The sequence below is a fragment of the Tetrao urogallus genome (assembly GCF_951394365.1).
Source record: "Tetrao urogallus genome assembly, chromosome: 5".
In the NCBI taxonomy this organism is placed as follows: Eukaryota; Metazoa; Chordata; class Aves; order Galliformes; family Phasianidae; genus Tetrao; species Tetrao urogallus.
Window position 1 is genome coordinate 49,992,453 of NC_136818.1, and position 21,964 is coordinate 50,014,416.

Sequence of the window (21,964 nt, forward strand, 5' to 3'; positions counted from 1 at the left end):
AGCAGTTGCATGAGAGTTGCTGAAGTATTGTGTTTAAAAGTTCATTGCTTTTTTTTTTTTTTTTAAACTGCATTTGAAACCTACAGGATTCTGACACGGTGGTACAGATGATTTCCACCACGTTTAATGGAGTGATGTATGTTTAGATTTGCAGATCTGTAATTATAATTGATGTAATTATACAGCAACAATTTGAAAAGAAAAGGGAATACCAAAAGCAAATTAGCACATTTTCCCCTCAGGATAAATACCTTAAAAAATTACATAACAGGTTTGCTATAGTTTTTAGAGGAATGCAATTCCTGCAATGGACCCCAGATATGATGGACTTAAGGAAAAACACTGAGTAACTGAATGCTCCATCTAAGCGTACATTCACTTCCTCTGACTTAAGCAGTCTAGGACATAGGAAGCTATAGAAGGCTGTGCTGCACTAGTGGAAGATGGAGGAGAGAAATAAGTACGCCTCCAGAAATCAAACCTTTAAAATGGTTATCTAGACACAGCTAATTAATACTTGTTTTCTTGGACATGGCTCTCTGACTACTAAATGTAGTTGCATTATAGACGTCTAACCCTGGGTAAGAGAAATTCCACCTATTTCAGCCTTAATTATATTCTAAATTCTGTCTTTCATATAAACCTTTGATATTTTTAAACTGCTAACAAGTTTTGGAGAATACATTCTTATATGGTTAACTGTTGTTTTGGCTGCACAGCATGGAATGAGAGGCTCTACCTCCCTGTAAAAAGTCTTGTCTTTTTTTTTTTTTAAAAGGAGGAAGAAATTGTTGATTGGTGGAGCAAATTTTATGCTTCAATAGGAGAACATGAGAAATGTGGACAGTATATTACAAAAGGATATGATACATTAAAGGTATTGCTCTAGAAAAAAGAAGTGAATATTTGCCAACTTTAAAAGCCCCAAACCTGGTCAAAGCTGTACCCTTTGTTTTTTAAAACCTCAAAATTTAGCTGTAATGATTTCATGTAAAGGTCTGTTATTAATTCTTGTGGTAAAAGTTTAAGAAATCTGCTTCTTTACTGTATGACTCCCCTTACTGAGAGACGTATTAAGAGTTTAGTCTAACACTGAAACGGAATTTTATTCCTAAACATCCAGACTGAGAAAGTATGAACAGACAAGGGGCAGTATCAGTTATTAGTTATATAGTATCAGTTATTAGTTATATCAGGCAGCATTCCTTCATTAGAAGTTGAAACCTTACCACTTCCACACTTTTCTAAATGCACTCAATGAAGAATGTAAAGATTAGGTGGTGAAATGGTACTTATTGTTTTTAATGAGGCTTAAATGAAGCCTGATAGCAATTCAAATATTCCATTGCTTCCACTTAGATGTAAAAATAAAAATAGCTCTGAATTCTTTAGTTCCATAAAATATTCTAACCAATGTACAATATGCTTTCCCAACAGTGCCAACGGTTGTAGCTGATACATACAATTTCTGGACTGTGCTTTTACCCTTTCTTCTTTCTTTAAAGGTGTATGACTGTGAATTGGAAAAGGTACCAGAATTTAATAATCTAACAGATTTCTGTGATACGTTTAAGCTATACAGAGGCAAAGCTGAGGACAGTGATGATCCATCAGTTGTTGGGGAATTTAAGGTAAATTTCAGGTAATGGGCAAAAAACAGAGTACAAGAGACTGCATCCAGCATTTAAGTATTTATCGTTTTAGTAAATCTAAATGCAAGCATTTCGGCAGTTAAATACAGAGGCGTGTGTTAGTAGGGGCAACAGATGCTCTTAACTGCTTAGGTATGATCCTTTTTATTTTTCACAGAAGGAACAGCTGCACATGGTTTACACTGTATGTGATAATTGTTAATTCAAAAGAACTAATTAATATTAATGCATTCTTCCCTGTGGAACAGAACCTTCCCAGGATGTAATTTTACTTTTATGGTCTTACCCAAGTCAAATGACTTCCGAGTTACAACTTTTAAGTTGAATTCAACTGTGATTTTCCTGTTTCTATGTAAAATTGTCTATATGCATAGGATAAATAGGACTGACTTTTCTACATTTATCTTGACTGATTCTCTGTGTTACTTTTTAGGGATCCTTTAAAATCTATGCATTACCTGATGATCCCACTACTCCAGCTCCTCCCCGCCAGTTCTGTGAGCTACCAGACAGTGGGCCTCAGGAGTGTATTGTGCGAATTTATATCGTTAGAGCTTTGCAGCTTCAACCCCAGGATAATAATGGGCTGGTAAGACTTGTTGGCTTTGGAATGTCTGTGATGTAACCCTGCTGTACTAGAGATTAAATACAATTAAGCTTATAATAATTTCTTAACAGTATTTCTTCTTATTTTGAATAGTGTGATCCTTATATAAAAATAACCCTAAGCAAAAAAGTAATTGAAGACAGAGATAATTATGTGCCTAATACTCTCAACCCCATTTTTGGCAGGTAACAAACTTCTTTGTATTTTTAATCTTCTGTATTTTAGAATGTTTTCATGCTTTCTGATAATGTCATACAATTAACTGTTATTATAGAGATCCAATGTAGTATTCACAGTTATAGATGGACAATTACAAATTAAGCTCCAAAAGGCATTTCACTTTGAAATCAATGGGTAGCAAAGGTGTTTGGCTAGTCTATAAATGTTCTGAATTACATGCGTAAACAGCACAAACACAACATGCATCTTAAAATTGCCCTAATGCCAGAATAAAGAAATACAAAAAAGAAGGAAAATTTTTACATTTGGGAAATTTGAAAACATTTAAAACATTTATAGAAGCTCCAGCTGTGTTTGTATTGTGATTTTTAAAAAAATAGATTAAGTTCTGATCATACAAAAGCTATGGATTAAACAAGCATTTTTTATACTGTGGCTAATAAAGCCATACTATCAGTATCACATTGTGCAAAAAGGAATGTTGCAATATCTGTAAGACTATAAAACATAATTATTAATGAGTACAAATACCAAGGAGTGTATCAGTAGTAACTGCTGCTAGAATTATCAACACCAAAAGCATCTGTTTAATATCTTATAAAGGTCATTCCTCAAAAATAAACTTTTTGAGCAATAGTGATAACTGGACATTTTTATATTTAGAATGTATGAACTCAGCTGCTTCTTACCTCAAGAAAAAGACCTGAAAATTTCAGTCTATGACTATGACACGTTGACTCGTGATGAAAAAGTAGGTGAAACCATAATTGATCTTGAGAACAGATTTCTGTCCCGTTACGGATCTCACTGTGGCATCCCACAGCAGTACTGCACGTAAGTCATGCTGTCCATTCAAAAGTTGTATCTGGTAGATCTAGTCCTCACTCTGTAACAAATAAACTGGCACTTTAAAATATATAATTAAAATGAAGAAAAACAAGAGCGTGGCTTCTGTTGCTTGGTTGTTAAACTCACTGTATCATCTTTAAAGTAAAGCTGCAAAATCTTCAGAAGAGCCTTAACTGAAAAAGGAAAAGTCAAAGTTCAGTATTCTTTTCCTGTAGTAAAATGTACGTTTTCTATGCAGAGAACACACAACACAATTTTCTGACCTATTCATGGGAATTAATATGAAAGCATTGTTAAAGCGTTGTTTTGATATGCAAAGAAAAATGCACTCTCTCTCAAAAGTTAATTGTGTCATTATCAAGATGAATCAGCTGGTCCAGGCAGCTGCAATTCTGCCCTTTCTGGATTGGTTTAAAGCTAGTAAGTACATTTTACACAATCTGCAAATACCTGGAATGGTGATTAATTTTAGGACACATTTTGTTGCTTTCCTAAAAGTTCAGGTGTGAATACCTGGCGTGATCAGCTGAAACCAACCCAGTTATTGCAAAACATAGCCAGGTTTAAAGGCTACACTCCTCCTGTCTTCTCTGAAAATGGTAGAAGGATTACCTACGGGGGACGAGATTATACTTTGGAGGAAGTTGGTGAGCTTGTTCATCTACTCTACATTTCTCTCTTAAATTCACATTGGTACAGATATAAAACTTCTCCACTATTTATGGAAGATGAGGGGGGGAAAAATCTGACTCTAGCGTGCACAGATTTGTGCTAAATTCTGCTTTTTTTTTTTTTAAATGTCAAATGCAGATTCTGGATCATAAGCCCTTGCTCTATTTCCTTTTTCTATTTCAGAAGCCAATAAAGTACTACATCAGCACCTAGGTCCAGGTGAAGAGCGGCTTGCCCTTCATATTCTCAGAACTCAGGGTTTGGTACCTGAGCATGTGGAGACAAGGACCTTATATAGCACCTTCCAGCCCAACATCCCTCAGGTACTGTGAAATGGTTTTATTTCAGTTTCTTGAATGCAGAAATACTGCATTCCCATAGCAATCAGAGAAGTTGAAGTTAAATAAATAGATGAGCCTGTATTTCAAATAGAGTACGAAATCTGCAGTGGTTGCCTTGCTTAAGTCTAGTGTAGAGGGCAGCTCCTCTACAGCAGGAAGGCCACCAGCCACAAATAATCAGACACAAATGATGCTGCACTTAATAAAATATAGGAGAACAAAAAATTGTAACTACAGAATGAGAACTACTTAGGCACCCAGCTGCGCTGAATTCCCTAGGAATTCACGTCCCTACCACCTTCTGAATTTTTGGCATTGTTTATTTGAGGAAGTATAACATGAGGGATTGTGCTTACCCCTAGCTGGAATCTGAGAAGTTCTGACAGTCTTAACATCGAGTCTGCTCTGTGGCTAGAAGATGCTACTAAGCAAGTCAGTAGGCATTTCCAGGGAATTATCATGACCAACATGAACGTGTACATAGCACTCCCTCATTCATCTTCTCTACCACTGCAGGGAAAGCTTCAGATGTGGGTTGATGTTTTCCCCAAAAGCTTAGGACCTCCAGGCCCTCCATTCAACATCACTCCCCGAAAAGCTAAAAAGTAAGTATTTGTATTTGCACACCATCTGTCAGCCCTGACAAAGCTAACTCAATTATTTTTCTCTGAACATCTTTTCTCTTAGGTATGTCTTACGAGTGATTGTCTGGAACACCAAAGATGTCCTTCTGGATGAAAAAAGCATCACAGGGGAAGAAATGAGCGACATTTATGTGAAGGGGTAGGAGCATCCTATTCTGTAACACTTGCAGATGAATGATGTTCAGGATATCCTGGCCCAGAGAATGAATTTCAGAAATGATCTGGTTCAGCCAAATCAGTGTACCCTGTACCCTCTGAAATAGTACCCAGCTCAGAAGTACTGTAAGATACAGCATGATCAGTTACTGTTTTATAAAAAAAATCCCAGAAGTGCAGCCTTTAAAAAAATAAAACCTAGAGATGAGAAGTAACAGATAAGTAGGGAGTTAGCTTTGGTGCTACGTATCCTGAAATCTTGTAAATTTCCTAGTCTTAATGTAAAAAAATTCAACAGAAACCAAAAGACTATAGCATATTTATCTAACAACTCCTAAAAAAAAAAAAAATAGTAACAAACCAATTCACCACAGAGAGAGCAATAGTCTTGGCAGATCAAAAGCTTGTTTTGAGTGTTCATGTTTGCAGCACTGAACTGAAAGAGTGTGAAAGCCTCCATGCCTCTGTGAGCAACTTCTCTGGCTTGTTTGCAGCTACTCAGTAACATGGCTGTAGTACAAGCTACTGTGTGGTTCCACTGCAGCCACCAAAGATGTCCATCTGTGCTTACAGATGGATGCCTGGTAATGAGGAAAATAAGCAGAAAACAGATGTTCACTACCGATCACTGGATGGAGAAGGAAACTTCAACTGGAGATTTGTTTTTCCTTTTGACTATCTCCCAGCAGAGCAACTCTGCATAGTTTCCAAAAAGGTAGGTATTTTTGAAAATTTCTATACTTAAAACATAGATTTTAACTAGTCTGAATTTTTTTCACTGTATACACAGAGGCAGCTTGGCTCAGTTTGTCATAGTTTTCTCAATACAAATATTAAATTTAAACATTAGATTCCTTTTAGCCAGGAACAATGTTGGCCACAAGTGGCAGGCTTCTCTTTTTCTCTTTCCTTTTTTTTTTTTTTCCCCCCCTTTTTTTCTTAAATATTTAGGAACATTTTTGGAGCCTTGACAAGACAGAATTCAGAATCCCACCCAAACTGATCATCCAGATATGGGATAATGACAAATTCTCCCTGGATGACTATCTTGGTAAGAAAGCAAAACAATTTTAAATTATTATATAAGGGCTGTATGCTGAAAGTATTGTTGGCTAAATAATACATTTAACTATCACAAATTACTTGAGCATTATATTTCTATACTTTGTTATATTCTTTTTAAGTACCTAAGGAAAAAAAAAATTAAAGATCAAGTTATCTTTCATTTAAAAAAAAAAAAAAAAAGAGGGTTGGTACTGCAGCTTGCTAAGTACATTTTATCAATACTAATGCATTCAACATCAAAAAGATAAGTGTAAACACAGCCTACTGCGTCAAACTTGCCCCTCACAACATGCTTAAACAAAGAAGAATGTAACATGTATTTGATCACTTTTTTTTTTTCCTGGAACATGTTTGGATACGGGAAAGGTTTATGTTGAACCACTTTGCTTTTTGTTGGTTACATTATGCAGTGTCTATGTTTTACTCTGTTTGTCTGCTAGGTTTTGTGGAACTTGATTTACATAAAACAATAATTCCAGCAAAAGTTCCGGAGAAGTGCAATATAGACATGATTCCAGAATACAAAGCAGACAGTTCTCAGAAGGCTTCCATGACTGCCTCTCTCTTTGAGCAGAAATCCATGAAGGGGTGGTGGCCATGTTGTGTTGAAAAGGATGGCTCTCGCATTTTAGCGGTATGGTTATTACTTTCCTTCTCTGCAAAATTGCAATCTTTTAATTGCAAAGGATCTACCTGGGAAAAAATTCTAATTAACCGCTGCTATGTTTGAACTCTCATAATTAAAGATATTCAAGCATATGATTAGACCTTGGACTCAGAATGTGTGAAGAATTAAACAAAATACATATTTATCATTTGCTAGAGTGTTAAGCCTTTACAATATATGCTCTATTTTCTTCTAGTGCTTTTGCTTTTAAAACTTGATACAACAACTCAATAAACGAAGGGAAAAAAGTCCAAAACATTTGTCAGCAACAGCAATAAAAAAAACAAGATGCTTAGTCATTAGGCAAAGATGCAGTAATTGAGTTGTTCTTGAAAGAAAAGCAGAATTGTTTTTGTTTTAGTAAATTGGAAAAAGCAATATGGAGCTTAATATGCAACTACTAATGAATCAGCAAAAACATGTGCTGTTTTTGTTGATCTTTTTTCCTATTTATCATTCTCAGACACCATTGTAGTACAGAACTTTCAGATGGAAATGGAACACCAACCCCCAGACACACACAAAATGAGCTTGTCCATGACTACTGTGTTTAGGTACCAAACAAGTATTCTTCTTGCTCTTTCAATAAGATACTATGTCATATGTTTTCTGAAGGGTAAAGTTGAAATGACCTTGGAAGTTGTCAATGAAAAAGAAGCTGAGGAGAGGCCAGCTGGTAAAGGAAGAGATGAACCCAACATGAACCCCAAACTAGATCTGCCAAAGTAAGATATCTTTCTCTTACTAGCTTGAGGAACGTATTTCTAGCTACTATGATGTTCCTGACAAAGATCTTCATTTACAATGAGCTATTATAGATTCGCTATATCTGTCCTTTAAAGAACTGCTTCTAAAAGCCATCTGTGCTTCCTTCCACAAGCATAAGGATAAAATGCAAGATTGTTTCAGTGTAATGGCACAATATTTGAGTGACACTGATTTAAAAAAAAAAAAAAAAAACAAACAACTCCTTCAGCTCTAAACTCAGAGCTTTAGATCAGAGCATTTTAAATAATTTGTACTATCACACTTACTTAAGTATTGTCTGTATTTAAACTATGATTAATATTTGTTTGTTTTTTCAAAATATAGCCGACCTGATACTTCCTTCCTTTGGTTTACAAACCCCTGCAAGACAATGAAGTTTATTGTGTGGCGCAGGTTTAAATGGCTCTTCATAGGCCTTATCATCCTGTTGATTATACTCTTGTTTGTAGCAGTACTCCTCTATTCATTGCCGGTAAGAATGTTTAAGTGTTACTTTACTCCCTACATTCTACTTTACTCTGAAATATTTTATTTTCTTTAACTGAAATTAGCACATCCTGAATGCATTCTGACGCAGCTAGAATCATAACATCTCTTTGAAAAATACACTGAGTATTTCATATACATCATTTCACCTCGTTTCTTCCTCTCTCGCTTCCACAGAACTATTTGTCAATGAAGATGGTGAAACCAATTTGAAGAAGAGTTTTTTTTCCACCTCATCTTTTTAAATAGTACTGAGGTTTTGCCTCAGACTGCGGACCAAATTGAGCAAGGTTTTCCATGTATTTTGTTGGCTAGTATTTTGAACTGGAAAATAGATTACAAGAATTTAACCAAGGTTATCCAAGACTCAAGGGGTCATGACTGGTATTTTAGAAAGCATACAAAAGACCCACGTGTATATTTCTTGAATACAGTAATATCTACCCCAGTAAGGTTCTGACTTTCCTTGCTTCTATACCAACTAGATTTTTCATGAAAATCACTCAGGAATCTGCCAGTTCTTGCTATTTCTGTTTTTCAACAGATACATCTTCTGATAATTCCTCTCCATTGGTGCACCTTGCATTTTAAATTAATGAAAAATTACACCACTATTATTACATGTACCAAGGAAATGTTACAGTGTATTAAAGATAGGTCAGATTTCATAAAATGATTCAGCATCATTCTGCTTAGGATACAACGTTATCAAATCTACATTGCAGTAACTATGTACGTATCAGAACTGCATATATGTAGAAACAACTATATTAATATACTATTTACTTATTGTAACTTAAAAATGGTTAAATAAACTTATCCACAAGTAAAATGCAAGTTTCCAGATTCATCCATTGCAAAACTTCAGTTGCACTAAAATCAGGTTTGTAGTCTGAGATTCACCTTCATTATATGGATGGTCAAAGCAGTAGCCTCTCTGTGAACATTTTCCAGTTCTTTAAACATAGGAAGTCTGCAGTAGGATCTGTACTTTGTGTGATAGTGACATACGTAACTGCATTGAGACTCCTCGTGCCTTAAAGAAAGATGGCAGTCAAAATTGCAAGAATTAAAGTCTGTATTTAGCAGCACACAGATTTCTTTTTTTAAGCAGTACTGTGAAAACTGTGCACGTCAGGCAAAATAAATGCTACTGCCTTAATTCTGTTGAACGAGTTAGAGTAAAGGCATCATGTAACTGTGATGCCTTGTTGGTTAAAGTGGAGGCACAAGCAACAGTCATCCTGTCAAAAAGATACATCCTGATTTTTTGGTGAAAAAATGCTCAAGCATCTTGATCTGTGAATGAGAGCTCAGAGCTAGAATTAATCTCTACCCAGATGGACTGTCCCTACAGTAATAATGAAATACACTCCAGAAATAATTGACGGTAGCATCACTAGTGTTTGCTCATCCACCAATAAAGCCTATCTCAGTCAATGCCATAGGTATGACAGAGAAAAAAAAAAAAAACCCAGCAGCTTGCTTCTCATCATAGTTCAAAAAAACCTGTTGCTTGTAATGGCTATCACAAGACAAGCATTTAGCTTTAAGGAGGTATTTAGGAACAGCATTCCTCAGAACACAGTAATAAAATGGAGCAGAGATCCAAGCAAGACTCCTCCCTTAGCACCTAGTTTGGTACTCTCTTCCAGCTGCCTCTGTGCAAACAAACCTAGGCTTGATGGTTTTGCTATAATTATGCAAGTGTTACAGTTTTAAGTAACTAAAAAGCTGGAAAATCCATCCTAGTTCCCAGCTGACTTCAGAAACAAAGAAAGCATGTGTTTACAAGCAAGTAAATGTGAGCATTATCATTTACATACAATGCTAGTCACATCTGTAATCCTTGACAGAACTGTTAGGCTTGACTCCAAAATTCAGCAGCTTAAAAAGACTGTAGCAAAGATTTAGCTCTGTCTGGGTAACAACATTATGCTGTTTCTTGCCATGCCAGCCAAGATGGCTCTGTATTGCTCTACTTGACAGCAACTGAGGGTAACACCCTTTACATCCACAGAAGAAAAAAAAAAAAACACCAGTCCTTGTGATAGGAAATGGGAAATGAATTAACCCTAGAAATTCCTCACGGGAAGAGGAATTTCTGTAAGTTTGCTTTGCTTCAAATGGTAGCTTGTTAAATACACAGTTATGACTTCACATAAAAATCTTGTTTAAAGAGTGATTGTCCTCTGTACTGCAACTAAGCATATTCCTATAGTTGATCAGTGTTTTGGCACATGAGGTTGCACACTTTCCTAATGAAAATTTCCTTCAAGGCCTGGAGCAGATCTGTGTCACTTTTTCCACAAGCTGCACCCTGCAAGTTTGCAAGCTGTTAATGCAGCTTGGGAAGTACATCCACCCAATCAAAAAAATAAATCCAGCCTTCAACCAGGAAGTAAAGATCAGATCAGAAAAATAGAAATAAACTTGGTCTTTCACTTCAGCAGTTACACATCCAAAATACTGTAGTGACATGTTCAGTTCAGGGACACTCCTGTCACAAGTCCTTAGTACACACATAGACTCTTTGTTCCAAAGAAATGATTACCTGGGTCCAAAATAACTTCTCTGTTTTGGAAAAATGAATTCTATTTGTGAGGCTACCTTCGCTACACCTGAGTGTCCTTAAGACATGAAATACAAGCTAGCTGAAAGCCTAGGAAAGGCTAAAGCTGGACAGAGAGCACTTAACAAAAAAGGCTAAATAAAATCGGTATATCATCACTTGCTATCAATACACCAAAATTGCAGCACTGAAGTCACATATATTCCAAAAGCAGCAGCTGCAATGATGCACTCAGCCTTCCAAGAAGTGTACAGTTTCCTATCGGATGCCCTTCAAATGGTGGCAAATGCACTCTGTAGTTTCCCAGGACCAGACTACTGGCTGTGAGAAAATTAAGACCTCCTGTAATTTACTTTACAACTCGATGGATTATATGAGGAAAAAAAAAATTATGATGTAGCTCAAGAAGAAATGTTTGCTCCCAAACCAGCTCAGGGTGAAATAAAGGAGTAAACTCAGCAACAGCCACACACTGTTCATGCATTTCTTCAAACAACCACAAGATGACATCCCAAGTCTCATTTGTTTGCAAAGTCCAGTGCTTATGCTTCATCCCTGCCTTAAACACAGTTCACATACGAACAATAACATTATTTAATAGTTAGGGGAAAATGCAGTCTCACCGAAGCCCATTCCTTCACAAAGTGTATTTGGTAAGCACAGCTGTCAACGCCTTTGGAACATACCTAATCTACAAATACATACAGAAAGTGATTCAAAGTGACAGCCTGGTTCACACCGAGTCTAGTGCTGCAGTTGTGTAAGTTTCCATTCCATGCTGAAGTGACGCCTAAGTGTCTACTGGCAACTTGAAAGCAGTACCAGATAACAAGAATGCAGCATTCAGTGCTGAATCTAACTTATTATCTTAGCTAGTAAATAACACAGGTGTTTTACACAACTGCTCGCTGTTAGGTATGAATGAACTGTCATGCAGTGTATCGGAAAGTAATTCTCTAAAAAAAGAAAATTGAAAAATTCTGTAAAAATACACAACCAAAAAAAAAAACCCAAAAACAAACAACCAAAAAAGCTCTGCTGAGCCCAAAAGTGCTCTAACCACAAAGCTACTCTTCAGAAAAGTTTCTTTTGTTACATTTGCTGTGGCTGACAGATAAATTCCAGTGACAAATATAGGATGAAGAATACCGCAGGGAAAATGCTTTCTTTCCTAAAGCCACCAAAAAGCTCTGAATACACTATAATTGCTTATGAAAGACTCCAAGGCAGTTCTGCTCCTCTCCTAGCTCTAACAGTTGCCAGAAATAGCAGCAAAAAGCACCAAAGCACCAGGGCATTCAGAACACCACAGGAGGTGAACAGACCTGAACAGCAGTGGTACCATCAGCCACCTCAAAGGGAAGCACAAGTGGCAGCACAGAGGAGAGAGGCATTCACTGACTTCCTTCAGGGGAGCTACTTGTCACCAGTACCGGACAAGGATCCTCTAGCATCGTACACGACACAGCTGAGGGCTGCAGCAAGTTGCCAGCAACTTTGGGATCCACAGACCAAAACTTTTTTCTCCATCCTTTTCCTGCAGTAGTGCTGCTACCATAGTAACAGTGCTGGAGGAAGTTCCCACCAACACTACATCTGTAAGGGCACACACAGTGAGGTAGCAAATTTGAGTTGAATCTTTTCAGACAGAGAAATAAACTGAATATGCACAGACTTCCTCTCAGTACTCCAGAAACACTGAATTTTTGGCCACAACAAAGCTGAGGTGCCAAGCTGTAAGAAGACACAGACATCCCTATAAATAAAGAGATGCAGAATAGCAGAGTAGGGAATTCATATCTTAAGTGCAACTGGTGCTAGGCAGTAATGGAACTGTTAATTTGCACCCAAGCACCTGAACTCCCACTGAACAGGTATGTCCTCTATGGGACAGCTCTGTGTGAAACAGCAATTAAGAAAAAAAAAAATGCAGCCATCATCCAGCCGGGCACAGTGAATAAACCAATGTCACAATGTTCTATCAATCATAATCAGCTTATGTTCAAACCTCCTGTTTGATTTTGACATAGGTCTCAAAAGAGGCCCGTAATAAATGAATAAAGATTCAAATGTGAACAATGAAAGCAATCAGTAAGGCTTCCTGTAGAAGAAAAGATGAAGAGGTCAGCACTAGCCTGAGAAGTGACAGAGTAATAATACTACTTCTAATGGAAGCCACAGGGAAGTAGAGATCATATAAATTAGATGCTTCTCTTCAGGGAGAATATTAAAACCACCCATATGCACACATGAAGACTTACTCTCCCCCTCAGAATCTTGAGCATAAAAAAATGCAAAAAACCTACTAAATGATAACAGACATTTTTGTTCATATTTTAGCTTACTGTTGAAACACCAGAGAATATAACTCCATAGGAACAAAGAAAAGACACAGTACCTCCCTGCATTTACATAATAAGAAAACACTGCAAAATAAACAAGCTCCCATATTTCACTGCATCCCGTGCCCATGGCAGGAACCCCTACGAAAGCACTCAGCTCTGCACTGTGCAGCTGGGAACAGCAATGTATACTCACAGCTGAGAGACTCTCATTGCACAGTTGCCAAGCTTTCTTGACTTGTGTGTATACTCCTCCTTACCACTCAGGTTATCAGATCAAATATGATGAAGAAGAAATTAAACTCTCTTAAGATCATGAATCAGCTATAGAGTCCCTGCTCCACTGGGGCTACAGCCCCACAATACACTGGCAATGATGCTACTAGTAGCTTTAGATATTTATTCCTGTCCACTGCCCCATCGTCAGCCGACAAAATCAGACTTAGAACAAAAAAAAAGCAACACCAATTTCTTACTACACCCTGTCTTGTTTTTTTTTTTGTTGTTGTTGTTTTTTTTTTTTTTTTTCCTCCTCCTCCTCCTCCTCTCTTCAGTGTGAAACTATTATTTGCTTCAAACCATAGCGCTACAGTGTGCTGACATAAATAACAGAGGGTATATCCTACAGGGTAATCTCTTAAGACATCAAACAAAATATTCTGAAGTCAAGCCCTCTGTTAGCAAGCCCCAGTGCACCAAAACCACTTTCAGGACAGTTGCCAGACTCAAAGGATGAGATCATATCAACCGCGTATGAAGGACCTTCCGAATATTCTCCTCTCCCCCACCTCCCCAAGAATAAATACCGTAAGAGGAAAAAGAAAAAAAGAAAAACAAACACCAACTAAGAAGTATTTGGCCACCAGTCCACATGTATACTAGACATGGAGACAGACCTTGCAAGTATGGCAACTAAGCAGTTAAGAGAATCCCTTCAGACGCTTGACACTTATTTAAATGTAAAAGTAGTTAGGAGCAAAGCCTTACAAATCGCTAACTGGGGAGAAGTGTATCAGCAACACAATTCCAGACTTCCCGATGCTACTTTTCCTGATTTCAAGGGGAGAAATGCTGCAGAAATATTCTGTACATGCATCTGCTCTCCTGGATACACCGAGTCTTTATTTTAATTAACAAAGCTGACAAATATTTTCCTTCAGACAACGACTGAGAACTAACAGTTAATTAGCGCCTTTGCTTCAGCCTTATGCCCTTACTTCTAGCGAGCAAAGACACCAGACACGGCACCTCCGGCAGCTCCAGCCATCAGCTCCTGCTCCACATTTCTGACACTCCGAGCTGGCACAGAATTTACCTTCAGCTTCCTTTTTTTCCCCCCACAGCGAAGGATTTCCCTTTCAGAGCAGGAGACAAACAATGAAACTCCTACAATTAATGCTGCCCGCATCAAGTCCCCTAGCCCAAAACACGGGCGCTCTACCACATAACCTGCGAGCCTTCCCGCAAAATCCTGCGCAGTGTAAATGCTACTGTTAGAAAATTAAGAGAGAAAAAAGACCGAGACAAGTATTTATTTACTCAATAAGAGAACTGGAACACCTGGTCAGAAATTCATCCCGGTGTTCTCATTCACAGGCTTTGTTATGGGGATCTGTTTTGGCTTTTGGCTCTCTTTGTTGCCTTAGAAAATTCTGACAGAACGGTGATGGTCCCACTGTGCTGAGAGTTTAAACATACGCATACAAAAAAGTAGACCGGTAAAAGCGATCGACTCTGAGAAAAGATTTAATTGATTTACTTCAACTGCAGAAGTATACGTGCTGCGTGTGTTTTTAATTAGAAATCAGATGCCTCCACTCACCCAGCTCCGATCCATGCTGTGCCAACTTAAACCCTGCCAATGAATCTCAATAGTCAAACAAACCTCTGTCCCTCCTCAAACATCCACCATTCACATTAAATAAAGCACATAACAATAGAAGGAAAATAGACCTGAAAAGAGCTTATTTCCAAATGTAAAGATCTAACCTGAAGTTAGCTATTTTCATGTAAATCTGAATTCTTCTTGTCCATATACATAGACCAATAATTATCTGTTCACTTAACACTCTGAGCTTCTCTTATGCGATTAACAGGGAGGAGCAAATTAAAGGAAAATGGAATGGAAATCCCCCAAAGCAAGGAAAAGAGAAATGTACCTCCCCTGCTCGCAAACTAGCAGAAGGGCCTGAAAGCAAACTTCTGCATTCAGGGCAACGAGAAGAAAAAATGCGTGGAAACCCCAAATTCATTTTGCACAGCAAAAGCCAGACAACCTGGCAAAGCCTGTGAGGGTTCCGCACTTAGCGTCAGTTTTGACTACTTATCTGCTCTTAGTCCGTTTTGGAACAGATGGGGAAACGTCTCTAATTCAGCCAGCCTTACCTTTGCAAAGATCACACGGTAGAGATGCTGACTCAGGGTCTATGTGAGAAAGTCGTGTCTAAAATACCTTCCCACAGCAATTGTTCAGCATCTGGATGCGTGCTCCGTAAAACCTCAGCTATCTTGTGTACATCCACTGCTGCACCTCACTACTGCCTCAAAAACTGAAATACCCAAATTTCACCTTTGAAATATTTTGATCTGGATATAAAGAAAATACAATCTTATTAACTGCTGAGAAAATTTGGTGTGAAAATTTAAAAAGAAGAAAGAAAAGAAATTGATTGCTGATCTGTAAAAATAACATACACATCAGTTTTTATCATGAATACAAGTTTCAATTTCACTTAAAACTTGCAGAAAGTTACCAGTATTGCTTCCAGTATGTAGTGTTGGAACTACACAAGCTCTTAGGATCACGGGTCAGGCTGTAATAGTAACTTGCCCCACTATCTGCAAAAGATCAGCACACACTACCTCAACTGAAAGTTAAGTTTGGTGAACTTGCTTCATTAGTCATAATCCTTCTAAAATGAAGTGACTACTTTGACTCTGCTTAGCTGATTCAGAAATGGTCTGTCTACTGTAGGCTTCAATCAAGTAAGCTACTTCCAGTTTTGGACAAAGTAGAAACTCCTGTTAATCCATACAGGCAAGGCCTGATCACAACAACCTACCAGCATAAGTGCTAGTCCTATTACTATTGTTTTTAACCAGTTCATGATCATGTCCATGGCAGTACAAATTTTCAGGAGTATGGATATAAAAAGAATCCAAACCACGCTATCACATACCACATATAATCTAGAAGGATTTAAATAGTCACTGTAATTTTTAGCAGGAAAAAAAAAAAAAAAAAAAAAAAAAAACACACCAGAACCTTAGGAGAATGAGTTGAAATACTGGCCAGAACACTCTGAACTTGTCAACCCCAACACTTGCCATACTACTTCAGCCATAAGAGAAAACTGAAAGAACTTACGGATTAGCTGGCAGAAACAACAGTATGAACTCTGATGTGGAAGCCAAGTGCTAACATGAAGACAACAGCTCCAAAGATCCTGGTGAACTGTAGTCTTACTGGGGTTGCATTTTTCAGATGACCCATTTATAAGTTTCTTTCATCTTTGTCTCCATGAGATAAGGAAGAGAATGAGTAACACAGACAAAAATCAAAAGAAGACACATACTAGCAGTGAATTGAATCATGCCATAAAAGCTATTGCCTTGTAAAAATGTGGATGGATGCTTTACAGAATTTTCATAATTTATGTTGCTACTAAGAAAGTACATGAGGAAAAAGGCCAATGAGTTACATTCCTAGGAGGAAAAAAAAAAAAACTACTAGACAATAGTGATCTGGTAGGAGCAACATTTATCAGGGAACAAGACTACTTCTGTGAGCTATCTCCTTTTCCAAAACTCTGCATCACTCACCTAAGACTGTAAAATAAGACAGAATGCCAAGTTTCTCATGAAACTACTACCACCTCAGCAGGGTTACAACCAAGAAGTAGCCTATCTGCTCTTTGCATGCAGCACATTTCTCATTGCAGAGCAGGCTTGCCTGCACAGATGTCAGTGCATCTTCTCAGTTATTGCTTTTGTAGTAGATAATCAGCTACTAACAATTCCCAACAGTCAGAAATCAACCCGCAAACCTGAAGTTTCACTTATGTTACTTAGTTCTTTAAGATAAGTACATCTCTCTGGAAGATTTGTGTGACTTAAAGGTATTTTTGACAAATTCCAGAGCAAAATGGTGTCTCAAAGGAAACTTAGTTCTGAGCTCATTTTTACTCACATCTACAGAGTGACTGTCCCAGTGTCAAGCATTCAATTATCTCCTATTCAAACGTTTTAACACTTTGCTCCCAGGGCTCCACCCAGGAATACGCAGTAAATCTCCATTGAGCTCAGCCTGCCTATGGTAAAGAAGGTCTGAACTCCAGCCCAGAAAGCAGCGTGATACTTACTACTATTTATTACGGCACTTAAGCAAGTATTTCTCTCAGGATATAGATCATTCAGGCTGCAAATTCATAAGTTCCTCCCTCCACGCACATAACTTGGCTGCAGCCTCAGCCCTTGAGCATGTCACGCAGATTGCATACTTTGCTAAGCTTGGAGGAACCTGGGAAACCCCTATGAACATTTGTCTATACAGCGAGCAATGGTTCGTCTGCTAATTTTGTTCTTTCAACACAAACGTTATCTATGATTTCTGCTATTCTCACAGTATCCTTCCTGCACTGCTCCAGATGTTAGACAGCTAAAGCAAAAGCTAAAGCATTTCGCCATGAGGGGAAGGAAGCATCATTATTAGACTGTGTGCTCTGTTGTAAGGTAGCAGTAGGCTTGATCTAGCTGTCAGTGGAAATGGCTAAGATGCTCCTAGACAGCACGGATAAATGCTTCAGTGTGTTTGTTTTAAAATAGTATATCCAGTCTATGAAAATAGATTATCAAATGAAACAAATCCTGCTTAAAACTTCCATTATATGCATTTCAAGAGCAAGAAACTTCAATACAGTAAATATACTCCTGTTTCTGAGGCACAAACATTTTGTTCCTGGTTCTTTCAGCAACTGCAAACAAATAATTAGCCCTTCTGAACTCAGGAGTCTTGTAGCCTGCAGTTAATGTGATGTTACTAATGCATTTATAAACACCAGGCTCCAAAGCCAACACTGAGATATTCCATCACTATTTAGATCTCTCATTAACTTAACCACCCTGACCAACATGCTGTCACTGGCAGAGTGTTTGACAGTTTACATTACCTGCAGACATGCGTTCGTGTCAATTCAATTAAGAAAGATTAATTCCAGAACTGACAATGCATAAATATTTTTAAATTACACCTGGCCTTGTTGGCAGTGCTTATTCCAAAGACTGACTTCAGAAGAGAGAACATGTCCTTAGCCTCCTGGGTAGAAAGACAAACTAGGAGGAAGGTAAAAGAAAGAATTTATTATGAGTTTAGTACTCCATTATTGAGTCCAAGTCTAGCCTTGTTTTAATCCTTTCCCTCACCACCAAAATAATTTAACAAGCTTATCTCTGCCCGTTACAGAATTAGCGGAAACAGCATAGATTCGATCCACACAGACACCGCCAGAAAATTGTCAGAGGCATCTTTACAACCATCTTTTGCTAACTGGTTTAGGTATGAATTTGTGAGTGCTATGACTTCGGACGCACTCAGGTACTGTGACAATAAAAAACATATGAGAATTTGGATTGATAACATTTGACATTTATCTTCATGAACAAAGATCCGGGTAACTCCCCACTGATCACACTCGTGATGAGTACAGATTGATGTCGCATCAGACTAAAACAGCCCATATTGTAGAGCAACACTCTTACTCCTGGCTCTGGCATGTAATAGTGATATCTCCCTACAGTGCGTATGAACATGCCTTATTAGTTAAGTATTGAGCTTTGCCCACTGTCGTCAACAGGTCAGAAACCAGAGGAGTCAGTTTTCTAAAATTCTGGTCCAAGGTTTAATCCACCAGAACAAACCTCCATGGTTTCAGTGTAACAATTATAGAGTCATTGCCTAAACAGAGCATTAAAAAATAATAGTAACTCATCTGCTACAGCCAAAATCAGTGCCATACCCAAATAATCAAATTCTCTGAGGAAGAAGTGCAGCCCCACAGTAGTATCGGTAATATCCTGCTTTTGGGACCTGAGCCATATCTTGTGCCAAATTATGCTGAACTATGCAGATGCATCAACTTCAATGATCCTAACCTTGGCTGATGCTAAATGAGGCTGACATATTCTCCACGCAATAGGAGTGGGAATCTCTACTAAGACATAACTGGAAACACAAGAGGGAGCAATGCCAAAGCCAGGGGAGACAAGACATTCCCAACATTTTTAAGATGGTGGCTGGTCCTGTGAACTATTTCCTCCATCCTACTGAGTGAGTGAGTTTGGTATTATGGTTAGACTTGAAAAAAGGAACTGTGGAATCCACAATCACCTGCTACAAACATTCAAAGTTATGATGTTCAGACAAAGCTTCTCTTATTTTCATGCACTCATCAGTAGAAAAGATTGATTAAGTGGCTTGCATGATACCTTAAACGCATTGAAGGTGAATATTTCTGTTACTTGAGCTAGCCAATATGAGGCAGCACGAAAAAAAAAAAAAAAAAAACAAACCATGCTCTGTAAGGCTTAGCTTTCTCTCCACATGCCTGAATCCTCCCCTGTGTGGACATGGTGTGACACTAACACTGATGCTCAGCTCCCTTACAGCCTTTAAGGACCATTAGCCATTTCATCTAATTATTATCTTTTGTAAAGGTGGTGCTCTCTGAATTTGTCTGTTTTTAACTATTATTTTATTTTTAAATCCTGGATTATACTTGCAAAAGCCTTAACTGTTCATCATAAAGGTATCTGAAAAATATTTCCAGACTCTCTTAACAGCTTTCAGTTCTGGTTAGAATTTTTTTTAAAGGCTGATTATTTGTAAGGCATGCTAGGAAAAACAAAATGTTTCAAAGACTAAAGATATTTCAAAGTCACACTGGGATTTAAGTCCAAAGGGACGGACACACACACACACACACACACACACACACACACACACACACAAAAAAAAAAAAAAAAACATTTAAGCCTTTGCATGTATTCAGGAACTCCCTCATTTCATTCCCCAAAACAACAAACACTGGAGAGAAAAAACCAACATATATATAAAAATAAATAAAATACTAGTCCACATGGGACCACCACAGAAGTGGACCTTTGACTAAGCCCAAGATGCTTAGCATGCCTTTGAAAACTATTCACTGGCATATCACAGCTCTCTCACTCCCCAAACCAGCCTTTACCATAACATACCACATCTGATCTAATCTAATCACCCCATATGTCAATGCTATTTTCACCAAACTCTGTTATCCTGCCTGAAAATGGCACCCACTTGTGGGCTTGCTGCTCATGATGAACACAAACTTGACCTCGTGAAAACCAAACTTCATTAATCTAAATTCAGCAAAGTGGAGAGAACTTCTGCCAAATTAAAAAAAAAAAAAAAAAAAAACAATTTATTTTGAGGTTCTTTATTTGAGCATCTATAGTCTTAATCCCATAAATGTACTACTAACAAAAAAAAAAAAACCACCTGGATTTCCTGAAATTTTATGAAGAAAAGTTTGAAAAGAAGAGCACTTACACCAATAAATAATGCTAAGTCATTATAAATATGCAGATACCCAAATTAGAAATACCCATGAAAAAAAACATTTATACGTACAGTGGCAAAAGACAGCACCAAACTGCGCTGAAGCCATACAGGATAACGCTCCGGCTGCACAAATGTTACTAGTCCAGGAAGGCACAGGACAAGAAAACAGGAGACCTTTCTCTGAAAGATGTTTCAGTTCAATTACTTATTACAGAAGTTTGCGTTCTTTCATTTAATCTTCTGGTTGAAAAAATGATTAAATTACATCCAGCATTAAGTGATATTTAATTTTAAATGTCTCTAACCAATCTACAAACTAGCCAACACTGTTCTCTCCTGTCTCAGCTCTGAAGAGGTGTTTCAGATAAAATCAGTTTTAAAAGACACCCGCTGATTAAATCTTTTTGCTTAATTTTTAGTTTTCTTTAATATAGGACTTCTTGTTATGCCAAGTTTTCCTCAAGCCAGTTTCTTCTGGTGGGGACATAGTAAACTTGGGATAAATGGGAAACGTATTCAGGCTATTATTAGAGAGAAGTCAGAACAAGTCAATGTAAAAATCTGTAGCAAAGCAACTCTTATTTTTGTGTAAAAGACACTCTCTATTTACACTCTTTTTTCCTTTCTAGTTCAGCTACTTTCAGACAGTTAACCGGCTTAGCTATACTACCTTCCTCTGGAACAGTGACTTAGCTGGAAGAGAGCCAGCATTCTTTAAGTCTCAAGAGGGTGAAGGGAACTTGGACTACAATTTCTGTCAAGGATCAACAACAAAGCCAAAACTTGCAACTTCAGGTAGCTTTGGGACAGAAGTCCTCACTCACACCAAATTTGTCCTACTGCTGTGAAGTAGAATAACTGACAAATTTCTTCTTTGATTTAAAAGCTTAAGAACTCCTTTTTAAGGACTTCCGAGACCCAAACCTTTTCCCACACAATTTCCACTTGCTCTCCACACTACACAGCTTACTTTTCCATACAGAAAGTAAGTGATTATAGGGGGAAAAAGAAAAAAAAGAAAAAAAAAAAAAAAAGCAGTGTAAGTGCAGTAGCGTAAAACCACGTCAAAGCCACTTAACTGATCTCAAATTTAGAGCTGAAACATGGCTTTGCCAACCAACCTCTTTGGTTCATTTAGAATTGTTCTGTAAGTACTAATATTCATTTCATTAACCAGTTTGACAGTTTATAGAGTAGTGTGATTTTCTTGAAGTGAGGACAGCAAAGAGAAAATGAAAGACAAATCAATACAGTTATGAGATAAGCCAGGAGTAGCACTAAAAAAAAAAAAAAAAAAAGCACAACCCTATAGAGGTTGTAAGTTTTGGGTCTAGCTATCAGCACCTCCTGATAGACTGTCTTG

At 37.7% G+C, this 21,964-nt stretch overlaps 1 protein-coding gene across 2 annotated transcripts in view; it reads left to right on the forward strand.

Moving 5' to 3' along the window:
* The window catches only part of MYOF (myoferlin), a gene marked incomplete at both ends in the record, with an annotated part of 65,830 nt that extends 57,530 nt beyond the window's left edge, over nucleotides 1-8,300 (forward strand). For both annotated transcript variants that reach the window (XM_079536075.1, XM_079536076.1), the window contains 15 exons: nucleotides 779-877; nucleotides 1,506-1,631; nucleotides 2,086-2,241; nucleotides 2,353-2,444; nucleotides 3,103-3,273; nucleotides 3,787-3,935; nucleotides 4,144-4,283; nucleotides 4,818-4,906; nucleotides 4,989-5,084; nucleotides 5,675-5,816; nucleotides 6,053-6,152; nucleotides 6,607-6,800; nucleotides 7,449-7,558; nucleotides 7,926-8,073; nucleotides 8,265-8,300. In XM_079536075.1, coding sequence (XP_079392201.1) covers nucleotides 779-877; nucleotides 1,506-1,631; nucleotides 2,086-2,241; nucleotides 2,353-2,444; nucleotides 3,103-3,273; nucleotides 3,787-3,935; nucleotides 4,144-4,283; nucleotides 4,818-4,906; nucleotides 4,989-5,084; nucleotides 5,675-5,816; nucleotides 6,053-6,152; nucleotides 6,607-6,800; nucleotides 7,449-7,558; nucleotides 7,926-8,073; nucleotides 8,265-8,300 — 1,848 coding nt within the window. The remainder of the gene's footprint in view (nucleotides 1-778; nucleotides 878-1,505; nucleotides 1,632-2,085; nucleotides 2,242-2,352; nucleotides 2,445-3,102; nucleotides 3,274-3,786; nucleotides 3,936-4,143; nucleotides 4,284-4,817; nucleotides 4,907-4,988; nucleotides 5,085-5,674; nucleotides 5,817-6,052; nucleotides 6,153-6,606; nucleotides 6,801-7,448; nucleotides 7,559-7,925; nucleotides 8,074-8,264) is intronic.
* Nucleotides 8,301-21,964: the final 13,664 nt, after the last annotated feature.